Here is a 13,190-nt window from a genome sequence, read left to right on the forward strand (position 1 = left end):
TGCACAGATAGTGATTTGAGCTGCAATGTCTGTATCCATCCATACGTACAAAGCCATCTTTCTGTCTGCACACCCAGCACCAATATCCACATATTTGGTGTTAATGTTGTCCATGGCCTAGTGCACACCATGCATCCGGTTATAAATACGGCCTCAGATCATATGAGGCACGAAACCTTCTGCATTGTATATGGTGCAAAAGAGCAACGAAAAACAAGGCCCCCCTGTAGAATGTAGAGAGGCACCTGAGCCTGGCATATTCACATCTGTTCGTTGGCATTCGGGTGAATGGGGGGTCCAACTCAAAGGTTGAGGATGCCTGAAATTGGCGGGGACCCCACGCAAGTTGTGGTACTACCCTGATATTGTGGTGAATGAGTCCTGTGATACACATTCGGTGCCCCAAGGAGAATAAAGTGCAGGAGATAAACAATAGAACCCCCTCTTCATGAACATCAGGGATCGATTTGGGATGAGAGCTGAATTCTCCAAACTGGGGTGAGGCCTCCCTGGGAGAACCTGAATTGATCACAGGGGGGCCCAGGCACAGTAGGTGCATTCTGCTGAATACAGTGTGTGTCTTTAGTGGGAAAAACGTGTCAGTGAGACACTCGGTTCTAGGCCATCATAACATCTTTTGTGACTCGTGTCCTGCAGGGATTGTGTGAAGGGGGGGGCTCTAAATAACTCTAAAAGATCCCCTCCTCCCACCACTCCACCCCTCTTCCGCATTCCTGATGAAGGATCACTGTGGATTCCTTTACACTTAAGGGAGGGCTGGCTGTCCATAGCAGGCTGGCCATCCAGTATTTGATTGCATCCTTAAACGGTATGGCTGAGAAAAACTGCAATGTTCCAACTATTAAATATGTTTAGAGCTGGCAGTTCTATGGACGTTTTGAGTAAAGTATGTTTGTCCCTCGGGTGGGGGGGAGGGGGCGGTTGAATTGTAAAAAGCTTGAAGACCACTGGACTAGAGGGACATGGCATGAACAGGTAGTCTCCAATGGAACGAATATCATTTAAAACGAGACCTGCACTGAACAAAGGTGCAACTTTGTCATATTTTTGGAGCTGTTTGGTCAAACTAAATCAGAAGGATTGGGGTGAATTCAAGTGATCATCCGAATAAGTAGAATTATAGTTTTAATTATTTATGCTCCTTAATGTAACGTGATGTACTCACTGTTGTTGGATTTATGTAAATTCTTTTGGGAGCATTGAAGGACATTTAACAACCAAGACTATTACATTATGTTGTGAAAAAGTATGAGGAAAGAGACAGTGTGAAATGTAGATCAAGAATAACTAGAAAATACGTATATTTTTCGTGCAGCGGGCAGGGAAATGAGGGAGTACCTTTCCAGTTTTCATCGAGGAGTCACAGACATCGAATAGACTTTAAAGAAAAAGAGCGCCGAGCACAGAGGAGCAAGAATTTTAGGAAAGCAAAGGGGAAGTAAGACCGAGACCAGCACAAGGTCTATACCAAGTAGCAGCGGGGTAGCCCCATGTCACGTGGCCCAGCTTCGGGTACTCCTGCCATTTTAGGCAACAGCACGTTGTATTCCGGGCCTTCATGGTTTCAATACCCCAGCATTCCTGGAGGTGTCTGATAAGAGGGCAGGACCAGGCATGGGGTAACTGCTAGCTACACGTATGTCAAGAGAGGTAGGTATGTGGTGAGGCCAGGTGGGCTTGTAACCGCTGTCTGTCTTCAGATATCATGCTTCAATTTAATAGTTTTCATTATTGTTTGTTTCTGTAGGCTGAACGAGAACATGAGTGTGTGCGTTGCCGACTTTGGCCTCTCCAAGAAAATCTACTCTGGGGACTACTACCGGCAGGGCAGCGCCTCGAAGCTGCCTGTGAAGTGGCTCGCCTTGGAAAGCCTAGCGGACAACGTTTACACAGTATATAGTGATGTGGTGAGTACCGGCCCACCAAGAGGCACATTTCAATAGGCCTCACATCTGGGTGGAATTGTGATGAACTATGACAATGTAGAATGTTAATGTTCACTTTAGGGTTTCCTCTCACTAACCACGAAATGAAGTTACCCGAGAACATTTGTGGGCAAAGGGCTGCTCTTGATGAAAAAGTGTAGTAATTTGCCTCTCACATTTAACAGACTGTGGTGTGCAGGATTAATATGTGATAAGAGCATAAACATCTCTAATGTGTCTACAAATATTCTTAATTTTCATCCCATAATTTATTTTGCTTGTGTTAAAATATTTCCTTATTGTGATTAAAAGAAAATGACCAGGTCTCCAAAATATCATTAATTGTGCCGAAAATACCACCTAATTTGTGGAAAAATGAAAGATTTTGTCCCAAAGCCTCTGGTCGTGTCCATAAATATATCTCTCTAGCTTCTGTGACCTTCTGTACTTATGTCACCAATCCTGAGATTCTTTCCAATATGGAAGTTGCATGTGAAAGAATGTGGGCCTAAGTCAGCCTACTTCAGCCGTTGGCTCTCCTGCACTTTGAGTGACCGCTTTTGCCTTAATAACGTGCACATCCACCTAAAAACACCTGCACCTCAAAGTAAGGGCTAGTGGGCCCCTACTTCAGCTTGGCTTTTTTGCTTTTTGTTCTTTAGCATTTTGTTTTGTAAAACCTGTGATGTTTAAACTATGTCTGTAATTCAAAGCCAATAATTGCTTTTCTTTGTACTAGTAAGACTCCTATTTTCATTTAATTGTTGTGAGTCTATTAAAATTACTTCTAGTGTGTTTTTTTGTTGATTATTTAAAACAAAAGTTCCAGTTATTGCAAGACTAAGGCTGCCAGGTTTTGACAGCTACATGTCTGTTTTTCTTCTTTTTTCTTCTTGTGGCTTTTGCCTGCAATACAAAAAGAATGTTACAATTTCATCAGTTTTCCACAGCCAGACCTGTTGACTTTGCCAATGCTTGATTGAGTCTGGCTTCACAGAGCAACTATCTTCAATATATATATTTCCAATGTACAGAAATTGGCTTTTGGGTCAACATGCCTCAGCCATTGATTTGTATGGGTCTGCCGACGTCCGCCATTACTTTATCAGTCACATCTTTGATCATCCTAGAGGAGTATTCTCACTTCATATTCCTGGGTTTTTGGTGCTTCATTATGTGTCATAGGAAGTGGTTTAATGAGCTAACATTTTACATTTGAAAAGTACACCGAATCATTCCACTTTCAACTATTTACCTCATGAATGCCTTGCATACTGTAGGCATTCGTTTTTTAGGTCTCGCCTGACCCAGCGCATGCGCTGGTCTGGCGAGACTTTTTGAGAGGGCTCCAAAAAGTGCTACCAGGCCAGCCTAGAGCTACAGTGCATGGGCGCGGGCGCGCGCGCTTGACCACGATTACTTTCACTTTCGTGGCCGCACGGCCGCTTTGATGTTTGATCGCGATTGCGATTACTTTCGCGGTCGCACGGCCGCTTGGCATAGCCAATAGGTCTTGCTTTTGGGACCTTATAAGTATTTAGTTATGCAACTGTTGCATGGCTAAACACTTATAAGGTCAAAAGGCGAGACCTATTGTCTATGCCAATTCTTGTGATTACTTTTTTCATTGCAACAGCATCTCAGTTTTAGAGGGTTCATACAGCCAGCAAAATAATATTTCCTCAAAAAGTGAAAGCTTTTGCTTTTGGCCGAATTTGCGGCACAGGGACATGGAAGTGCGCGTTTCTCGAGAGAGCGGTGAATTTGAGTGGACATGGAGGCATGCGATTCATTCATTGCTAATAAGATCCCTGACGAAGTCCAGTTTGTTGAACAAAAGGCGTTGGCCTGGGCTGGGAATTGTTCTGTGAAGAATACAATCTTTGTGCATAACAGATGCTGGCTCAAGTATTCTGAATAGACTGAATGAAGAATGGATTTGGATTGCAATACATATTGGACCTTCAATATTTCTGATGTCCTATTTGTCGAAAAACAATCTTTGGAGACATTATAAGATATATATTTTCATTGTATTAGTGCTCCCCTATGTAGCGTGTCTGTCCTGGTTCTTACTCTACCATGCCCATCTTGTTACTGAGGCTCATTGCAGTTCTGGTTTGTGCTCTGTCCTCGTAAGTGCTTCTTGCACACACAGTTGCCTGGCCTGTTATTTCATTTCAGGGATGAGTGCTTACATGGTTGTAGACATGGGCCGTACAAGATCTATGAAAGACTTCTAAGTAGGGTGGGGCGTTCAGACACCGACAGCACTTGCCTCACCAAGAGCACCTCCCACATTGTGCGTTATTACCAAATTTGCAGGCACAGGAAGCTGGCTTTACTGATAAACTGGATCTGATCTTTAATGCAATTGATAAATCCTGCTAAGTTCTGGAGCATAAAATTGATATGGTGACCATATGTTTGGGCATTCACTGTCATGACCACTGAAAGCTTGCTGATAAAGTCAAACGCAATGAGGATGCCATTGGGAAAGTGCGTTCAAATGTGAACAAACTTCATAGCCCAATTTCAGAACTCACCAGGAAAGTGGAATTATTGGACAGACACAGGAGGACACAGTCGTAAAAACATCATCAGTGTGGTTGGTTTGCCAGAGAATTTACAAGGAAAGGACATGTCTCTTTTCTGGAGGGATGGGTATCAAAGGGGTGGCCCCAGAGAGTTTGTCCAACATTTTCGCACTGGAAAGAGAATAGGGGGTTCTAGCGAGATCCTCCAACCCCCAGTGTGCCACCACGCACTGTGGTGGCATGTTTGTTGCACTACTGGGATAGAAACTTAAAATTGCAGCGAGCTCGCACAGCGGGCCACTTTCAAATTGAGAACATCTTGGTTGCAATTTTCCCTGATTACACAGTAGCGGTACAGCAGCAGAGAGCTTCCTTTTGCGTCAAGTTCGGGGTGTACTCGCTCATGCTCCAGTGAAGGACAGATAGTCCAGTACAGGGAGGATTTCTCTGGATGTAGGAGACACCTTGCATAATTTCAGAAGTACAGATTTCGTGATACTCATAAGAAGGATTAAACATAGGAGAAAAGTGATAATGTCTATAAACTTTTTATTGATTTTATCCGGAACGGAAGTACAACCAGGACTCAGGAGTAATTCCAGGACTTAGACTACATTGGCTGGATAGCCCTGAGGAAGCCGTGGGGTACGCTCCTCAGCGACGAAACACGTGATGGTTCTAAGGCTAAAAACAAGGAAGAGGCTGGAATGTTATGCGCTTTGATCTTTGGAACAAAAATTTGGGGGGAGTTGGGCGAATCTCCCCACCTTTCAAAGCACTGCAACCAAGCAATTTCAAGATATTGTGGTATCATTTAGTGAGCGCCAGAACCCTATCCAATCACCCTTCTTTAGGCCTTAGTCTGTTCTTGGTTTTTGTTTTCTTGTTTAACCACTGGTGTGCTCAGCTCATTGGAACATGTCAATGAAGTTTACTCTTTGCAATCACAAAACAAGAACGTATCCATATACAGTATATAGATGCGGAGAACTGATAATCTCATCACTAATGCAAAATTCACAAATTTAGCTCCAAAAATAATTGTGACTGTGTGTTTTGCTATAAGACTCTATAAAAATAATTTTAGAATATATTTTTTTAATAATTAAGCCGCATACTCAAACATTACTTATCATGACTCTCCTCTGAAACTCAATGATGCAGTGATCAACGGGAGAATCCTTTGGGTTGACATTTTTGTGTTAGAAAGTTACCTAAGTTAGTTAATCGTCCCCATCAATATATTTAGGCTGGGTACATTTCTATTACCTTTTAGTAACGCGTATATTACCTCCAGGTATTAATATTGTGCACTTTCCTGTTTACTATAGGGTTGGATGTACAATTGCATGAGATTCATTTCGTTTTCACATTGAAGGTTTTATGAATAAAAATCGCAACTACCTCCTTCTGTGCTTACCTCCTTCGGTGCACACGTGGCTAGAGGTTGTAGCTGAACACTGCAGGTGTGAGACAAACTTGGCCATGTAATTTGGCTAGCCCCATTCTCTCTGGGTTGGTGTGGGTGTCGCCCGCTATCCGCTGCCTGTTCTTTAGTACCTCTGGTACTCCCCTTGAAACTTCTGAGCTCCCCATAACCCTGTCCTGAACATCAGGTAGCAGGAAGCTGTTCTGTGCTTTTTCTTTTATTCTATTCATGTGAAAAGATCAAGGATCTAAAGTTCAGGGGATCCTTTAAATGGGACAAAGCTAGATGTTTCTTGAGTAAATGGTGGGCCAAAACTTAAAAGCTTTTTCTGTACCTCAAGTTTAATATTTTCTCGCTACACATCGAAAGTGGTTTCCCCAGTACACGACCCAAGTTTTTTCTCAAGTCCTCTTCTGGTTAGTGAATGCTATGCATGGTTTACAGTCCACTTATCTTTTCCCCTGATCACTACTGATTTGCGACCTACTCCTTACTGGTTTTGGCTCTGGTAGAATGTTCTCTCAAATCATAACCCTTATCGAAGACCTCTGCTGGTAAAATTTGCAGGCTACTAACCTTTAATTTGCCCGCCATCCCCAACAACAGTATCATACCCAACATCCATTACAGTGTCGAAGACTGTCACTAAGAAACTCGCCGCATCCTATGGTGGGCCTGTTGGGATTCATTTAGCAATATGGCCACCACACGCCTCGTGTCAGAAAATCATTAGAAACGCAGTAGTGTCTCCGCATCGCACTCATTCAGCTCCTTGGTGGTTTACCTGCAAAACAAATATCGAATATTTTTCATTTCCTTTTCAAATAGTGCTTGATAAGCTCTGGAGTGAATAGACAGCATGTGTGCCTCTGTAAGGCCTATCCCATAGGCAGCGTGCTGCACCTTTTGAACCTTGTGAGATATCCAGAAATCTATATTACCATTCCCGTTTGTGTGCTCTCAACCAACAGCGTCTCCATGAACCTCTAAGATTTCGTTTGACATGCAAAATTATGACTTCAAAGACAGATGATAAAACAGCAAATCTCTGCCACCTGCATAGCAGACACGGAGTGGCCATTTTCACGGAGGCTTTTCTTATGCAGCTGCATGGATTAAAGCAGACCACGTATAAAAGTACTCGTTTTGGCTAGTGGCATCAATCCTCAACCCCGTTTTAGACCCAATCCCTTCAATCTTTTATTTGCACTGTATTTGAAGGGGGTACATATGCGGTGTGGTAGGAAGTACAACATGGCTGCCTTGCAACTGAAGCAAGGAAAGTTGGGAGCTTCGATCAGTGTTCTTGGTCCTACCTCAGAGTGCCGATATTGCCAACATGGCGGCCATCAGAGAAACATATAGATAACGAGAACGTATATTACTGTAAATCTAACTGACCAGTGATTGAAATGGAAACATTGGAGTGCAGGTACTTTGCACCAGAGTTCCTGCTGGTTTCTGAGAAGTGTCAGTACTCTCCAATTAAAAGTATTGCGTCTGTCTTGAGAAGTGCCGGTACTCCCCCGTCTCAAAATAAAAAAGTGCTGGTACTCCGTACCAGACAGTACCGGCCCATTTAAAGCACTGCAACTGACCCTAGTAGAGAATGGTTCTAACGTAGGCTAGAGGAAGGAATATGGAGCGTGAATAAAGTGAGCATTTGGTTGACAACTGAGCGGTTAATGGACTCTTGCTGTACTGTCATTGGAGCCATCATGCTTTTAGCCACAATTAACTTGGCATACTGATTAGTGACTAGATATACCCAGCCATCTGACCACGAGTGGGTCACAGGTGGTGGAGGCCACATACACACTACTGGGCCAGTTCCCCAAAGGAAGACATACACGTTTATCAGTTTATTCAAGTGTAGAGTGATAAAGAAATCTAAAGGGAGCAGGACACATACATGATAGAATGCAGAAAAATCTTTTCAGATGACATTTAAATCCCTCTAGTAGCGCCCTCTTTACAACGCCCACTTGGCTTTCGCAGAATAATCACTTGCTTCGTGGAAATGGCTGCGGATCGCTCCTTTTTCTATAACGAAAATTGTATTAATTCCTCCTTTTAGTCTGAAACGTGTGGGGGGTGTAACAGATGCATGCTGTTCTGAATAACAAAAAATAGTTTCCTTAATTTTGCTGACAGAAAAATGATAATTATGTTCTCGCGTTCAAAAGCAGCATTATGTCCTGCCTGAAAAAAATAAGTCTAAAGGGTTCAATGGTGAATGCCATACTGCTTTCAGCGCCGTGATGCCCCTTCGCTGAGGCAGGTGTTGCGCTATATAAGTCTGGTTAACATTAACCTCAAACAAAACACAGTTCTGATCGCAAAATACTGCTCGCAAACTCCAACTAGTAGTTTTGCCACCAATAGGAATTTTTAAGAACCGATTTATATATTGATAGGTCGGTTCTTAAAAATCCGAATTGTAGTGGGTCGAAATCTGACCTACCTCATGATTATTAATAGAGTATGATTGAATGCCATCACATGGATGGTGTTTTTTTTTTGTTTGAGAGTTTCCCTGGACTATTGCCTACTTCCAAACATTTTTTTATTTTAACCTTCACAAAGTGGAAGGGAAAGTAGAAGGGATGCCCAAGGTCACCTTCCCTTTTGCTAATGAGATACCATCCCAACTTGGGAGGCATTAGCTTTTCATTGGTTTAAGACTACTTTTTCAGTCCTAACCCATGATACATACAGATATGACTCGCTATTTGGAAGATACTCCTACAACACGCCTCATCCAAATAGCAAATTCTTATCCATTTCTAAACACATTTTAACTGTAAAATGGGTTGAGGACAGTATTAGAAGCAGCTTTTTGGTCGCAAACTCTGAATTGGAATGTTTGCGACTGAAATACTACTTTGTATATCTGACCTTAGCATGCTTATTGTTGATGATTCTTAGAGATGCAAGACTGGGGAACTAGAACTATTACTTCCTCTTCACTGTACAGCCCGTTTAACGTGTTCAAGTAGTAACTATGTGAGATTGGTACCACAGTGTGGATTAGAACCTCAAATTAGTGCCCACACATAAGAATAAGCCAATAGTGAGGCATTGTTGACCGGAATTTGTTTACAGGCCATAGGCCTTGTTAAAGAGTTTCATTGAACCCTCTTGTGTTCTCAGATTCCATGACCAATGCATACACAAAATAGTTTCAGGCTGCCCTAGAGAAGACATTGTTTGCAAGACTTCTGGCTTTATTTTTGATGTTGTGTTGTACATGTGAGGAACAATCTGTCTTTTATGCATGTGTACTCCTAGAGAGCATGTGAAAAAGAAAAGACAAGACCATTTCCCAACAACAATATGGTATGCTTTTTGTTAAAAGATAGCAATGAATTTTGCAATTTATTACGCTTTTGTTGCTTTCGGTGGAGCATTGCTGCTCACTGATGATGGGTTTTGCCAGCAGTTAATGCCCTCTTAGATTGTAAACTGCCGTTAATTTTCCACCCTATAGTTGTGTGCCTTATCTGACAGCGAAGGGGCATAATGATGGGAAAGAGCAATCAACTTCTTATAAGACACCACCAGCATGTGGACAGTAAAAGTATTAGCACTCCCCCTTTGGCAGTGCCCAGGCACCCACCGCATCGGTCCCCATCTTTTCAATATCCCTGTTTCAGTATGCAAGCAGAGAAGAGTGAATAACAGTAGCGATCTAAGCCTACTAACTAGTTGAGTCAGTGGTACTCGGTGGGACTACCATGGGCTGGGGCTATCAACAACACACACTCTTGGAGAACTCACTCATACAGGGCAGACAACTGTACACTTACTATCTCCTCCACAGGCATTTACACACACGCACGTATTTGGTAGAAGGTCAGAAGGTTTAGCCCCTCTCTCAATAAGAACAATGCACAGTGACACACTAATATGCTGCTTGACACTCCACTATGTCACTACTAATGCATGCCACGAATACACAGCTAGTTCTATCAGCTAAAGAGGAGATTTTCCAACCCACACAACACCACCACCAGAAATCAAGTAATGGGAAAAGCAAGCATCACATTTGCCACATCACAACAACCACCTCGCCGTTACAGCATGAGAAGTGTTACCCACACCCAGTCTGCTCTACTCCCTTCTTCAGCCCCCACATCATTCTCCGATGACAAAAGATTGATAATCACAGAAGAACTGTCCAGAGAAGGTCTCTCTCTACATTCCTGCCCAGTCACTTCTACATGTTACCACACCATGACTGGATGATTCTACTCCACATACCTCAGTTTATCACCCTGTGGCATCAACGGGGTCCATAAATGTTATCCAAAATCTTTGTTTGCAATCTACATTGTCCTCTTCCTTGAATTCCCCTCTACACCTAGACCCCTCACTCTCTCAAGACTTTTGTTCATATCACCCAACCTCTCATCTAAACATAGGAAATCAAATACCTTCTCCACATTTCTGGAGTAGGAAGTGGTAGCCACAGCCCACTCGCATTAGTTTCCCTCCATTGTGATACACCAACATGTCAACCCTCTACTCCTTCCTACTCCCCCAGAGTCACCACAGAGTGAACGATCTGGAAAAGATGTCAGGCTTGGTACCAGTATGTAACTCGACAAGTGAGATTATAAGGATGGCTTCACAAGGGCCATCTATCGCAACAACACTTCTACCTACCAGCCCTCTAAGCCATAGTTTTTTCCCTGTTATAATTGCCCATATATTTTCTTCATACTCACGCCAGGCATTGAGCTGCAATTGTTTCTAAAATGTAAGCTGTAATGGGCTTATAGATGTCACTAAATGCAAAACTACTGGGTTTTCCTCTGCTGCTGAAGGAAGGGACACATATTGCATCAAAAGAGGCTTTTTGGTATACAGGGGTTGAAGCCTAGTGACTTAACTATGGAATCGTGCTACCGAGACATTGAGGAATGATCATCAGATACTATAACTCCTTCAAAAAATCACTGACTTAGCATTACTTTTTTCAGACTTACACAATGCTGGTATGCCAGTAATGTATGGATTCATTGACTGTAAAATATTGCACTCAAGAATACCTCCAGCATGCTGCATATATCACTGCATGCATGCAACCTTGGTGCATTCGAGATTGTGACTTAGAACATGTACAGTTTTCGGCTTATATACTACAGAACTTTTCAATTTGGGAACTCTTTATTTTGTTTAAACGCATACAAAAGACCTACAGTGCATCATCCATCTATGATTGTATGTTTTCTTCTTCTCCACTTGCTTCTTGACATGCTGTCTGTCTTTCTCTTTCTCTCTATATCCCACTGTCTATACAACATGCATTCCCGAAATGCATGTGTGCTTTCCAGATAACATAAATAAATTTAACAAGCATGGGCAAAGTTCGCAGGTCTCACCATTATAATGCATTGACTTTGTCAATGCTTGCAACAAAGCATTGTTTAAAAAAGAAAAAAGAAAACTCATTTCTAAAAACTGGTGGAACAGCAAAAACATATCTTAAGGTATCTCAAAACTGAGCATTGAATTAAAATATTTTAAGTCCTAATAAGCGGCATGGTTTAGTTTTCAAATACTTTTTTTGCAGGAAAACTCAGAGCAAAAAGACCTATTGCATTTCGCTCCAGCCTAAAAGTAATAAAGACAACTTGTTCCTTATTCTTACAAGAACATAACAATTGTCAAGGCTCGAATTAGCATGTGTTTGAATGTAAAGAGAAACGCCTGCAAGGTCTAATTTACTTAACACACAGCTCGGATGAAGATCAAATTCTCAGACCAGCTGGTGTTGAGCAGAGGTCCAGGGCTCCTGCCTCAGAGCTGTGGGCCTCTGGGAGAACAGACTTCTCCAGCTGGGGTGCATGCAGCAGCTCTCTGCACACTCACTGCCACAAATACTACCTTTCTGTACTTAGACCTGGGCCTTCATGTAACATGTGGAACATAGGAGATAAAATAATCCAGATAAAGTCCGCTCTTGAGTTAGTCCCTGGCAAAAACTATATCTGTTGCTGTGCTTTTAATGAGCAGCTGGGAAAGGAATGGGGACCAACACACGTGCACTCCCAGAGAGTCCTTAAAAATAAAATGTTTATCAGGCATGGAAGGATACAAGTTATCCAACCAAAGGAATTTTAAAGAAGCTATGGTCCAGGGCCTGGACAAGCACAAGAAGAGAAATAAAAGTCAACCAATGATAAGCATTGGGATAAGTGAAAGCCCCCTCTAAGGGTTGGTATTGTATGCAATAGGTCTTCAACAACAAACCACTAACAATTGTTGTTAAGTGAGACATGAAAATAGCGTTTTACGCTGCACTTGTGATTCATTATATATCCCTGATTACATTTGTGACTTCTATACAGAATTGAATCATCTTGTTTGCCCCTACCTGGTCAAATTTCACATATGCTCCTGGAAATAACATAAATTTGGGGAAAATTGGTGCTGGTTGAAAATAGATCCCACATAAATTGGAGTCATTTAATGTTGAAGTGTTGGTTTTTGGGAGTGCAGTATTTTATGGAGTGGAACACTGTTCCCTGTAAGGTGCACGCGGGTGCACCTATCTCACCTTGCGCGCGCACTGTGGTGTGTGAAGCGCACACAGCTGCAGGTAAGTTCAGCAGCAAGTACCTCTTGCACTTGCTGCATTTCTTTTATTAAAAGGGCACGTCTGTGGGGCAGATTGTGTGCCTTTGTGAAAGTAATCCTCTTAATCGCTGCGCCTGCCATGCGCTGCAACCAGCATGATTACTCTCACCAAGGCACACAATCTGCCCCGCAGCCGCGCCCTTTTAACAAAAGAAATGCATCAAGTCTACAAGCACGACGTGTGCTTTCATAGGGTTTCTGAAAGAACACGTCGTGCTTGTAGTCCTGCTGGCTTTCTTTTGTTAATAGAGCGGGGCAGATTGTGTGCTGCGCTCTATTAACAAAAGAAAGCCAGCAGGTCTATAAGCATGATGTATGCTTTCAGAATCACCTGAAAGCACACGTCGTGCTTATAGTCTTGCTGGCTTTCTTTTGTTAATAGAGCGGGGCAGATTGTGTGCTGCGCTCTATTAACAAAAGAAAGCCAGCAGGTCTATAAGCATGATGTATGCTTTCAGAATCACCTGAAAGCACACGTCGTGCTTATAGTCTTGCTGGCTTTCTTTGTCAATAGAGTGGGGAAGATTGTGTGCTGCGCTCTATCAACAAAAGAAATCCAGCAAGACTATAAGCATGGCTTTAAGCAGGTGCTGAGACAGGTCCCTATCGCGCTCTCCATTTTTACCTTCAGGA

The 13,190-nt window shown here is 42.6% G+C and overlaps 1 protein-coding gene across 1 annotated transcript in view; it reads left to right on the top strand.

The window, feature by feature from the left end:
* The window catches only part of TYRO3 (TYRO3 protein tyrosine kinase), a 386,178-nt gene that overhangs the window by 341,555 nt on the left and 31,433 nt on the right, over positions 1-13,190 (top strand). Inside the window, exon 17 of the mRNA XM_085627071.1 lies at positions 1,769-1,928. Within this exon, the coding sequence (XP_085483197.1) occupies positions 1,769-1,928 (160 nt within the window). The remainder of the gene's footprint in view (positions 1-1,768; positions 1,929-13,190) is intronic.

The sequence above is a fragment of the Triturus cristatus genome, chromosome 9, assembly GCF_964204655.1.
Source record: "Triturus cristatus chromosome 9, aTriCri1.1, whole genome shotgun sequence".
NCBI lineage: Eukaryota > Metazoa > Chordata > Amphibia > Caudata > Salamandridae > Triturus > Triturus cristatus.